The sequence below is a fragment of the Takifugu flavidus genome, chromosome 1, assembly GCF_003711565.1.
Source record: "Takifugu flavidus isolate HTHZ2018 chromosome 1, ASM371156v2, whole genome shotgun sequence".
NCBI lineage: Eukaryota > Metazoa > Chordata > Actinopteri > Tetraodontiformes > Tetraodontidae > Takifugu > Takifugu flavidus.
In genome coordinates this window covers 6,302,931-6,315,788 of record NC_079520.1, presented here as the reverse complement: position 1 = coordinate 6,315,788, position 12,858 = coordinate 6,302,931, and the positions used below count along the sequence as shown (strand labels likewise).

At 37.0% G+C, this 12,858-nt stretch overlaps 2 protein-coding genes across 2 annotated transcripts; both read left to right on the top strand.

Moving 5' to 3' along the window:
* Nucleotides 1–1,060: 1,060 nt before the first annotated feature.
* On the top strand, nucleotides 1,061–2,707 carry LOC130532420 (olfactory receptor 6B1-like). Its single transcript, XM_057045079.1, has one exon. It carries the CDS (start codon nucleotides 1,635–1,637, stop codon nucleotides 2,556–2,558), a length of 924 nt encoding a protein of 307 aa, XP_056901059.1. The 5' UTR covers nucleotides 1,061–1,634; the 3' UTR covers nucleotides 2,559–2,707.
* Nucleotides 2,708–5,388: 2,681 nt separating this feature from the next.
* On the top strand, nucleotides 5,389–7,985 carry LOC130532431 (olfactory receptor 5AN1-like). Its single transcript, XM_057045088.1, has 2 exons — nucleotides 5,389–5,888; nucleotides 6,470–7,985. The coding sequence occupies exon 2, from the start codon at nucleotides 6,637–6,639 to the stop codon at nucleotides 7,555–7,557; it is 921 nt and encodes a 306-aa protein (XP_056901068.1). The 5' UTR covers nucleotides 5,389–5,888; nucleotides 6,470–6,636; the 3' UTR covers nucleotides 7,558–7,985.
* Nucleotides 7,986–12,858: the final 4,873 nt, after the last annotated feature.

Here is a 12,858-nt window from a genome sequence, read left to right as displayed (position 1 = left end):
ATAAAAAGAGGTGCAGAGTTGAGGCAAGAGACCCGTAAGGGCCTGTTCGAGGCCTCTACTCACAAAAACTGCAATACAACAAGATAATCAAGAAAATAAATGAAAAAGAAAGAAAGATAAAGACAATAATAACAACAACTAGAAAGCACTCGGAGAGCGCAGACCTCCGCCAAGCGCAACAATTCCTGGCATATTGTGATTTCCACCATAAATATTAGTCCCACATATACTTTGACTACATATTTAGATTCCTTGACCATAAAAACATACCGTTAGCCACTGGAATCATAACAATATATGTCTTAGTTCAATAGTTATTCACGAAAAAAAATTCACGCTTTGAAACAATTTTACTTTGTACGGCACGAGCGCCTCAGCGGCGGCTACGAGGCACGTTCACGTGAGGTTTCAGCTTCGTGGCTATTAATTCACTCACCACAAAACTTGCACGCGTAATATTCTCTCTGTCGGTACATGGTCGTGTGAAAGCTGCTTGTTGAGCCTCCAAACTCCGGTGAAGAGCGTTAATTTTATCCAAACTCATCTGTCCTTTCAACTCGTCGAGTTTAGCGTGTTTAGCTAAGCATTTTTCGTCCGTGTCAATCAGTCCAGCCCACTACGTACATCACATGCTGTGTTCACTGACCCTGACCTTGACTCGGACATAACATAACCGTCTGTTTTATCTCAGAAAACGGGAAAATATTTCCTCGTTACGAAAGAAATTTCAGGATACGAAAGGCAAAAATACGCTACCGCTGCTACTCGCAGCTCGCGGAGTTTAGCGAACACTGTATAAGTGCACATATAAAATATAAAAATCTTATTGCGTTGCGGGCCGGTAGAAATGGTCTCGTAGGCCGTATACGGCCCAGAGGCCGGAGGTTCCCCACCCCTGATATACACTGATAAATGGGGCGCCACAGGGTTTGATTCTTTCACCTCTCTTCTTCTGGTTACATACTTGCAATGGGACATTTTGAATGCCAAGCTGTCAAAATGATTGGGCGACCAACGGCATTCAAAATTTTGTCATTTGATGGCTCACACAAAATCTATTAGCTATAACTATTTTAAATTCTACAAAAAAATAATACTGAAAAATTTGGTCTAGGTTTTTTGCGCAATACTGTACTTCACCACTAAACCACAATAAGTGAGACTGAACAGATAAATATTATTTAATTTTTTAGTGTTTTCAAAGTGGCTTTGTCTAAATGTCTCATAACTTATTACATTCTGTTAATATGGAACTGTGCCCTTAGTTTGTGGAGTTCCACAGGGCTACATTCATGCCTCATTTTGCTAATGTACTGTGCTGAGAGTAGGATGGAATTCTAAAGGAGGCCAGCACCCCCATATTTTCAGCAGTTGATTGAAGTCAGGGTTTCCTTTGAGACAAAAGGAAGGAAGGTGGAGTCAAGTGGTGTTTCTCTGAAGTGCTCCACTGAATCCTTTTTTTTAAAGGTAATGACTGTAGCTTTAATGCCATCCAGGAAGGTATATAAAGAAATGTGGACTCACCAGTGGAGACATGACACTCATGTCCTTCAACCAAGGAAGCCGCTTACAATGCTGAGAGCTCTCATCAACACAATCAAGAGGATGGTAACAACATTATCTCATATCTTGTAATGGATAACGCTTCAGACGTGACCATGTTCACCCTGTCTGGATTCAATGGCATTATAAATTTCAGATTTACTTTATTTGCTCTCACCTTTGTTTGTTACTGTGTGATTGTTCAGGTAAATGTAACCCTCATTTTGACGATAATAATGGATAAAGGTCTTCATGAACCCATGTATATCTTTCTTTGCAACCTCTGCATCAACTCACTTTATGGGACAGCAGGTTTTTATCCCAAATTTCTGATAGATATTCTGTCGATCTCTCACGTCATCTCTTATGCAGGATGCCTCGTGCAGAGTTTGGTTGTGAACTCCTCAGCATGTGCTGTTTTTTCTTTTTTGGCACTCATGGCCTATGACAGATATGTGGCTATATGTCAACCTCTGGTGTATCACTCTGTGATGACCATTCAGAGAATTTGTCTGCTTGTGTTTGTCGCATGGATTCTTCCAGTGGGCCAATTGCTCATAACTATAATGTTAACATCAACTCTGAGGTTATGTGGCTCGCAGATATCAAGAATATATTGTGTTAACTATGTAATACGTAGATTAGAATGTACTCCCTCGATAACAACTGTATTTTCTCCTGCTTTCACGATCACATTTTATTTCTGTCATATTCTGTATGTCATTTACTCTTATTTCTATATCATGAAAACATGCCTAACATGTAAAGAAGAAAGGATGAAATTTATGCAAACATGTTTGCCACATTTATCATCTTTGATTATTGTGATGATATGTTTACTATTTGATCTGTTGCATATGAGATTTGACTCTGGACAGTTATCAGAAGGTGCCCGTAATTTTATGGCAATACAGTTTCTGCTCTTTCCTCCACTAATTAATCCTTTAATCTATGGTATAAAACTGACACCCATCAGAAACAGAATTCAAAGTTTTCTATGCCTGAAAAGATTGTAGTAATTTCTTGAGAAGTTCTGCAGAGAGAAAATGTGTGTTTTTCGCTTTTAAAAATCTCTTCTAAGTTCCTTTACTCACAACCCTTCACTCATATTTTGGGATATATAATGCAGTAATTGTTGACTGAAATTTCACATGGGGGGCTGAGGTGGTCAGTCCATTGATAATATTTTGTTTTTGAAATGAAAAGAATAAAGTAGTACCATGAATTCATCTAACACTACAGTGTTGCTTTTTATTTACCTTGAGTCCGGTACCTCCCTTTTGCATATTTTGATTTTTGTTGTGTGTGGTGCTTTTTATGCTTGATTTTTATTTACAGTTGAATTAATCCTTTGTATTTATTTATTTTGTTCTCTATAATAATCCTTCTATGTGAGAGTTATTTGGGGTGCAGACAGTCCAGTCTGTGGGGGACTGGGCTGAGAAGTTAAGGGTTCTTTGTTCATGCCCCAGTGCAGACAAAACTTGGTACGTGTTCTGGTAGGAAGATACCTTCAGAGTACTGTTAAGGTACCCTCAAGCAAGGTAGAGAAACCCCAAATTGTCACATCGGGGCCTTGCGATGAACTGGCCTTGCCCTGATCTAAATGCACCAGTGACTTCCCTGTGAACCTGAAAGGAGACATGCCATGCATAAAAATGGTTTGGTATATGTGCCTTTGTCATATAATTGACATAATTTCACAGGAGGTGTGTTTATGTTTTGAAATAATAACCTCATGTAAGAGTTAAAAAATGAGAACTTCATTGTATTTATTTGCAAGTTATAATCAACATTATGAAGCAGAATGTTTCCATTTAGAGTTTGGATCATTTTTATGTAATCATGTTATCATATCGTGCCAGACAGATATGCACTTTGATGTTCATAATTGTAACTAGTTTAAATTCATGTTTTTCTACTGCATATTAAGGGTTAGGGTTTTGGGTAGATGTAGGTTCTGTGTTTGTATATATTTACGTATGAACATATTACTGCATAACATGTGTCTGTATGTAGCTGTATAATTTACATTTCTTTCACATTATGCTTGGAAAGATTGCACAATAAAATATTGAGAGGATATCAATTCATGGGAAGAAAAGAAAAATCCCAACTTTCAGTTTAAGCAAACAGTATCCAGTATCCATTTATATCTATGTCGATGGAAGGATTGTATTTTTTTCACCAAAGTAGAATTCAGAGATTTTCTCCAAACATTGTTTACAATGTTCCCTCTAATTTTTCATGTGTCTGAGCAGACACACAAGCTCCCTGAGCACACTGAGGACCACTGTGAGCAACATCAGATGGGTACGCTGTGGCCACACACCAGTATCATGCTTGTTTAAAACCTTGGATCATAGCAAGTTACATGGCTTATTAAAAGAATCAAATGACAGCAGCACATAAAATGAAAAAGACAAAAATCTTGTTGTTCATGAGATGTGTACTAGTTATATGTGAGAGTCCTGCTTTGGCCTGTGAAAAAATCTCACTCAGTTTCACCGCTTGTTCTTCTATTTGCACATACTCCGACAGCCATTCCATCTTAAAAGAACCGCATTTCTTTTTTACTTTGGCTTGATGAGTGGATGTGATACATTGTGTCCAAGATAATAGACTGCATTAAATTCTGTGGAGCTTTTGAGCTGGCCCCAGATAAACCAGGGCTTTTCAGAGACTTAATCATTGTGGCCTCTGTAACATTAAATTTGAATTTTCAAACCACCCAGTGAGATGATTTTAGCTTTTAACTCAAAAGAGGACACAATTACATTTTTAAAAATTGTTTATTCTTTCTATTATTTATCATGCCACAGCTGTGTGATACTATCCTGAGTTTGAAGAGTAGATCTCTTCTCAAGCACCTTGTCAGTGCCACTGTGACAAGGAGACCTGTTCATTCTCCATTCTGTCCAGTTCCTGAAAACACTGGAAACCACTGTGGAGGCCCGTCCTATGCTGAACAAGGCTAAGCTCAGAACAGAGCTATCCCTCATCTACGAGAACGTGGAGTTCAGGACTTGCACGGCACTGATTTGTTACAATTTTAACAGAGAACAAACTTCAGGTCATGTTCATTGAGACTGTTTTCAAGATTTTTGTAGCAACACCCATAACCACAGAAGTCATAGAGCTGCTTCTCTACTCTAAAGAGATCAAGACTTTCCTGAGGACCACCATAACACAGGATCACCTGAATGCTTTGGCCATGCTGTCTGTGGAGAAAGAATGCAGAAAAATCTCCGACTTCAAGGAAAGGCTCACTGAGAGCTTTGCCACTCAGTAGGATGGAAGGGCAAATTTCATGTAGCATATAATATACAATAGATGGACACACACACACACACAGAAGCACACCTTTGTATAAGTTTGACCACAGCACAGGTCATCCAGAAGGCAAAATATCTGACATTTTGTGGTATGTTCAGAAATAATATTGAGTACGCATCTGTTATTATTTGCCATCGTTTTTCTTGTCTGTTTCTTTCAATTTGTTTCTAAACATGCTTCTGCTACATGCAATTTAATTATCGAATAAAAATATCTCAAGTAATATTATTGGCTAAAAAAACATTTACTAATTCACAGAGCACTGATATTCAGCAATTTATGTTAAATTGATTGGGGACAGTTATTAAACCTGACACTGCATTTCGTTGCCTTGTACTTGTGACATGTACTTGTGACATGTGTAATGACAATAAAGTTGAATCTAATCTAATCTAATCACATGCTGACTTCAAAGGCCCACCAACAGTAGTTTAAACTCCCCTTTAAAATCATGTCTTAAAATTGAAACACCCCTTTGAAATTGTGGGAGTGAGCCAAAATGTCCATACTAAGAAAGAATGTCCTCACTTTGCAAGCTGATCATGTATATTGATACTCAGTACGTCATATGTACAACACACAAACACCAACATGTAAGACAAAGAAGTTTTTTTCTCTGCACACATAAACCAAATTTTATTTTGGGAGTTGACCACCACGATTTTACTGTAGTACTATTGACAGTCTGGATTTTCATCATGGTCATTTCTGAATACTGGTTGTTCCTGTGGTTCAAGGACGTTCCATTATATATACTGATAAATGGGGGCTCCACAGGTTTTGATTGTTTCATGTCACACCTGCGGGCGAACCCGCCCTTGTGTCCTCGCTCACTCCGCGCACCTGTGGCAAATCTGTAATCATGAGCCCTTTTATTTCCCTGCGCTACGCTGCCTCCCTGCCAGATTGTCCTCTGTGTTTCCACATGACTTTCCAGCGTTTTCCTGCCGGCCTGTTTGCCTGGTTCCGACCCTGCCTGTTCCTGACGACTCTGTTCTGCCGTTTCCCCGGTATATCCTGTCTGCCTTCTGTTCCTGTTAATCAAGCTGTGTTCAACCGAACTCTGGTGTCGCTCTTGGGTTCTCGTCTGCTGCCTGACAGTTTCACCTCTCCTCTTCTGGTTACATACTTCCAATGGGACATTTTGAATGCCAAGCTGTCAAAATGATTGGCCCAACGCAGTGAGATTAAGTTCAGAAGTAATTAAACCATGCCACTGAAAAATTTGGTTTTGGTGTTTTGTGCAATCCTGTGCTTCATCACTAAACCGCAATAAGTGAGACTGAACAGATAAATATTTTTTAGTGTTTTCAAAGTGTATTTTTCTAAAGGTCTAATAAATTATTAAAGTTCTGTTAATATAGAACTGTGCCTTTAGTTTGTGGGGTTCCACAGGGCTACACTAATGCCTCACTTTGCTAATGTACTATGCTTAGGGTAAAATGCAGTTCACAAGGAGGCCAGCACCCCTGATATTCAGCAGTTGGTCGAAGGCAGGTTCTCCTTTGAGACTACTGAGGGGGGATGGTGGAGTCAAGTGGTATTTCTTTGAAATCCTCCACTGAATCTTTTTTTTTTTTTTTTTTTAAAGGTAATGACTGTAGCTTTAATGCCATCCAGGAAGGTATATAAAGAAATGTGGACTCACCAGTGGAGACATGAGACTCCTGTCCTTCAACCAGGGAAGCCGCTGACAATGCTGAGAGCTCTCATCAACACAATCATGAGAATGGTAACAACATTATCTCATATCTTGTAATGGATAACGCTTCAGACGTGACCATGTTCACCCTGTCTGGATTTAATGGTATTGTAAATTACAAATTTACTTTATTTGCTCTCACCTTTGTTTGTTACTGTGTGATTGTTCAGGTAAATGTAACCCTCATTTTGACAATAATAATGGATAAAGGTCTTCATGAACCCATGTATATCTTTCTTTGCAACCTCTGCATCAACTCACTTTATGGGACAGCAGGTTTTTACCCCAAATTTCTGATAGATATTCTGTCGACCTCTCACGTCATCTCTTATGCAGGATGCCTTGTGCAGAGTTTGGTTGTGCACTCATCAGTTTGTGCTGATTTTTCCATTTTAGTGCTGATGGCCTATGACAGATATGTTGCTATATGTCAACCTCTGGTATATCACTCTGTGATGAATCCTCAGAGAGTTTCTGCTCTTGTGTTCGCTGCTTGGATGCTTCCACTGACTCAGTTGATTGTGATCACAGTATCAACATCAACTCTCAGGTTATGTGGCTCACAGATATCAAAACTTTACTGTGTTACCTATGTCATACGTAAATTACAATGTTCATCTTCCATTTCAACTGTAATCTTTCCTGCTTTTATCATCACATTTTATTCCTGTCATGTTCTCCTCGTCATTTACTCTTATTTCTATATAATGAAAACATGCCTAACATCCAAAGAGGATAGGAGGAAATTTATACAAACATGTCTGCCCCATGTATCATCTTTGATTGTTGTAATTGTATGTTTGCTTTTTGATTTGGTACATATGAGATTTGACTCAGGAAAGTTATCAGACAACGCCCGCAATTTCATGGCAATACAGTTTCTGCTCTTTCCTCCACTAATCAATCCTTTAATCTATGGTATAAAACTGACACCAATCAGAAACAGAATTCAAAATTTTCTCAGCAAAAAAATCTAATCTGAAAAAATGTTCTGCAGAGAAAAAAAAACCTCTTTGAAATAATCTCTTATCCTTCTTAATGTGCCATATTACATTAACAACAGTAAGACCCTGATCTTATTCTCATGTTTCTTTAACTGAGGTGGTCAGTCTATTGACAATAATTTATTTAAGAAATGAATAACACAGATTAAGTAGACAAGACATGAATGTCCCAGGCTTGGTGTGAAGAAGCACAATCAGGAAGTGGATCGGAACCAACACATCGTGTCCAAGATAAGAGACTGCATTAAATTCGGTGGAGCTTTTGAGCTGGCCCCAGATAAACCAGGGCTTTTCAGAGACAGTCATTGTGGCCTCTGTAACATTAAATTTGTTTTCTAAGCACCCAGTGAGATGATTTTAGCTTTTACTCTTATTTCTATATAATGAAAATATGCCTAACATCAAAGGAGGATAGGAGGAAATTTATACAAACATGTTTGCCCCATGTCTTGTCTTTGAGTGTTACCATCATATTTTTGCTTTTTGATTTGTTGCATATGAGATTTGACTCTGGAAAGTTATCAGAAAGTGCTCGAAATTTTATGGCAATACAGTTTCCATTCTTTATTCCACTAATCAATCCTTTAATTCATGGTTTAAAACTGACACCAATCAGAAAGATAATTCAAAGTTTTCTGTATAGAAAAAGTTATTAATTTATAAAATGTTCTGCAGAGAATAAAAAAATTATTTCAAAATTTCTTAAAAGTTCTCTTTTTTCAATGTGCCAAATTACACCAACAATAGAGAGATCTTGATCCTATACTCATATTTCTTGAACTGAAATTCCACAAAGTAGTGTGAGGTGGTCAGTCTATTGACAATCATTTAAGAAATGAGCAATAATAACAAGTTACAAAGTTTAAGTAGACAAGACAACAGAAACAGGAAACTTTCTTTTGTACTGCTAAAACTCTGTTAATAAAATATTATGTATGAATTGTTTTCTTGAGTTTACATTGAAAAATTTACATTTAGGTTCCGTTTTAATGTGCGTATTGTTTCTAAAAATGAACAAATGAGCTGCATGTTTTACATTGTGCAATATAACCCTTAAGAGATCACTTCCAAAGAGCATTTTGTTTGTTGGAACTATAGTTTCAAAGAGTACAATGGGAAGTTCTCCCTTAACTGGTATATCAAAAAATCTTGGTTAGCTGGGTTATTATTATGTAAATGCCTTATTTTGCTTTCTAGGTTTGCTCATAAAAAAGGCTGGAACAGTTTCTGCCTGGACCACGTCAGAAGTGACAGACAAGAAAATTTATTCAGAAAAGATAATGAAACATAAACCATCTCGCATAAGTTTAAAGGGCGCAGGCTTGGTGTGAAGAAGCACAATGAGGAAGTGGATCAGAACCAACACATCGTGTCCAAGATAGTAACCTGCATTAAATTCTGTGGAGCTTTTGAGCTGGCCCCAGATAAACCAGGGCTTTTCAGAGACTTAATCATTGTGGCCTCTGTAACATTAAATTTGTGTTTTCTAAGCACCCAGTGAGATGATTTTAGCTTTTACTCTTATTTCTATATAATGAAAATATGCCTAACATCAAAGGAGGATAGGAGGAAATTTATACAAACATGTTTGCCCCATGTCTTGTCTTTGAGTGTTACCATCATATTTTTGCTTTTTGATTTGTTGCATATGAGATTTGACTCTGGAAAGTTATCAGAAAGTGCTCGAAATTTTATGGCAATACAGTTTCCATTCTTTATTCCACTAATCAATCCTTTAATTCATGGTTTAAAACTGACACCAATCAGAAAGATAATTCAAAGTTTTCTGTATAGAAAAAGTTATTAATTTATAAAATGTTCTGCAGAGAATAAAAAAATTATTTCAAAATTTCTTAAAAGTTCTCTTTTTTCAATGTGCCAAATTACACCAACAATAGAGAGATCTTGATCCTATACTCATATTTCTTGAACTGAAATTCCACAAAGTAGTGTGAGGTGGTCAGTCTATTGACAATCATTTAAGAAATGAGCAATAATAACAAGTTACAAAGTTTAAGTAGACAAGACAACAGAAACAGGAAACTTTCTTTTGTACTGCTAAAACTCTGTTAATAAAATATTATGTATGAATTGTTTTCTTGAGTTTACATTGAAAAATTTACATTTAGGTTCCGTTTTAATGTGCGTATTGTTTCTAAAAATGAACAAATGAGCTGCATGTTTTACATTGTGCAATATAACCCTTAAGAGATCACTTCCAAAGAGCATTTTGTTTGTTGGAACTATAGTTTCAAAGAGTACAATGGAAGTTCTCCCTTAACTGGTATATCAAAAAATCTTGGTTAGCTGGGTTATTATTATGTAAATGCCTTATTTTGCTTTCTAGGTTTGCTCATAAAAAAGGCTGGAACAGTTTCTGTTCTGCCTGGACCACGTCAGAAGTGACAGACAAGAAAATTTATTCAGAAAAGATAATGAAACATAAACCATCTCGCATAAGTTTAAAGGGCGCAGGCTTGGTGTGAAGAAGCACAATGAGGAAGTGGATCAGAACCAACACATCGTGTCCAAGATAGTAACCTGCATTAAATTCTGTGGAGCTTTTGAGCTGGCCCCAGATAAACCAGGGCTTTTCAGAGACAGTCATTGTGGCCTCTGTAACATTAAATTTGTGTTTTCTAAGCACCCAGTGAGATGATTTTAGCTTTTACTCTTATTTCTATATAATGAAAATATGCCTAACATCAAGGAGGATAGGAGGAAATTTATACAAACATGTTTGCCCCATGTCTTGTCTTTGAGTGTTACCATCATATTTTTGCTTTTTGATTTGTTGCATATGAGATTTGACTCTGGAAAGTTATCAGAAAGTGCTCGAAATTTTATGGCAATACAGTTTCCATTCTTTATTCCACTAATCAATCCTTTAATTCATGGTTTAAAACTGACACCAATCAGAAAGATAATTCAAAGTTTTCTGTATAGAAAAAGTTATTAATTTATAAAATGTTCTGCAGAGAATAAAAAAATTATTTCAAAATTTCTTAAAAGTTCTCTTTTTTCAATGTGCCAAATTACACCAACAATAGAGAGATCTTGATCCTATACTCATATTTCTTGAACTGAAATTCCACAAAGTAGTGTGAGGTGGTCAGTCTATTGACAATCATTTAAGAAATGAGCAATAATAACAAGTTACAAAGTTTAAGTAGACAAGACAACAGAAACAGGAAACTTTCTTTTGTACTGCTAAAACTCTGTTAATAAAATATTATGTATGAATTGTTTTCTTGAGTTTACATTGAAAAATTTACATTTAGGTTCCGTTTTAATGTGCGTATGTTTCTAAAAATGAACAAATGAGCTGCATGTTTTACATTGTGCAATATAACCCTTAAGAGATCACTTCCAAAGAGCATTTTGTTGTTGGAACTATAGTTTCAAAGAGTACAATGGGAAGTTCTCCCTTAACTGGTATATCAAAAAATCTTGGTTAGCTGGGTTATTATTATGTAAATGCCTTATTTTGCTTTCTAGGTTTGCTCATAAAAAAGGCTGGAACAGTTTCTGCCTGGACCACGTCAGAAGTGACAGACAAGAAAATTTATTCAGAAAAGATAATGAAACATAAACCATCTCGCATAAGTTTAAAGGGCGCAGGCTTGGTGTGAAGAAGCACAATGAGGAAGTGGATCAGAACCAACACATCGTGTCCAAGATAGTAACCTGCATTAAATTCTGTGGAGCTTTTGAGCTGGCCCCAGATAAACCAGGGCTTTTCAGAGACTTAATCATTGTGGCCTCTGTAACATTAAATTTGTGTTTTCTAACCACCCAGTGAGATGTTTTCAGCTTTTAACTCAAAAGAGGACACAATTACATTTTAAAAAATTGTTAATTCTTTCTATTATTTATCATGCCACAACTATGTGATACTATCCTGAGCCAATTGAAGAGTAGATCTCTTATCAAGCACCTTGTCAGTGCCACTCTGTGACAAGGAGACCTGTTCGTTCTCCATTTTGTCCAGTTCCTGAAAGCACTGGAAACCACTGTGGAGGCCCGTCCTATGCTGAACAAGGCTAAGCTCAGAACGGAGCTATCCCTCATCTACGAGAACATGGAGTTCAGGACTTGCAGCGCGGCACTGATTTGTTACAGTTTCAACAGAGAAAAAACTTCAGGTCATGTTCACTGAGGCTGTTTTTAAGATTTTTGTAACAAAAGCCGTGACCTCAATAAAGTCAGAGAGCTGATTCTCTACTCTAAAGAGATCAAGACTTTCCTGAGGAGCACCATAACACAGGATCACCTGAATGCTTTGGCCATGCTGTCTGTGGAGAAAGAACGCAGAAAGAAAAGGCTCACTGAGAGCTTTGCCACCCAGTAGGATGGAAGGGCAAATTTCATGTAGCATATAACATATCAAATAGATGGACACACACACAGACACACCTTTGTATAAGGTTGACCACAGCACAACAGGCCATCCAGAAAGCAAAGTATTTGATATTTTGTGGTGTGTTTACAAATATTATTGAGTACACATCTGTTATGATTAGTTTTTCTTGTCTTTTTCTTCCAATTTGGTTCTAAACATGCTTCTGCTATATGCAATTTATTTATTAAATAAAAGTATCTCAAGTCATAATATTGGCTAAAAAACATTTACTAATTCACAGAGCACTGATATTCAGCAATTTAAGTTAAATTGCTTGGGGACGGTTATTAAACCTGACATCACATGCTGACTTCAAAGGCCCACCATCAGTAGTTTAAACTCACCTTTAAAATCATGTCTTAAAATTGAAACACCCCTTTGAAATTGTGGGAGTGAGCCAAAATGTCCTTAATTCCCGAAAATGTCCTCAATTTGCAAGCTGATCGTGTATATTGATAGTATGTCATATGTACAAGAACACACAAACATGTAAGACAAAGATGTTTTTTCTCTGCACACACAGACCAAATTTTCTTTTGGAAGTTGACCACCAAGATTATACTGTAGTACTATTGACAGTCCCGATTTTCATCATGGTAACTTTTGACTACTGGCTGTTCCAGTGGTTCAAGGACGTTCCATTATATACACTGAAAAATGGGGGCGCCACAGGGTTTGATTCTTTCACCTCTCCTCTTCTGGTTACATACTTCCAATTTGACATTTTGAATGCCAAGCTGTTGAAATGATTGGGCGACCAACGGCACTCAAATTTTGATACTATTACTATTAGCTATTACAATTTTATATTAAACAAACAATAATATCGAAAAATATGGTCTAGGTTTTTTGCACAGTACTGGACTTCATCA

Bases quoted from the DNA above. Each gene is read 5' to 3' on its own strand.
- LOC130532431 (XM_057045088.1), top strand. From the start codon at position 6,637: ATGGATAACGCTTCAGACGTGACCATGTTCACCCTGTCTGGATTTAAT.
- LOC130532420 (XM_057045079.1), top strand. From the start codon at position 1,635: ATGGATAACGCTTCAGACGTGACCATGTTCACCCTGTCTGGATTCAAT.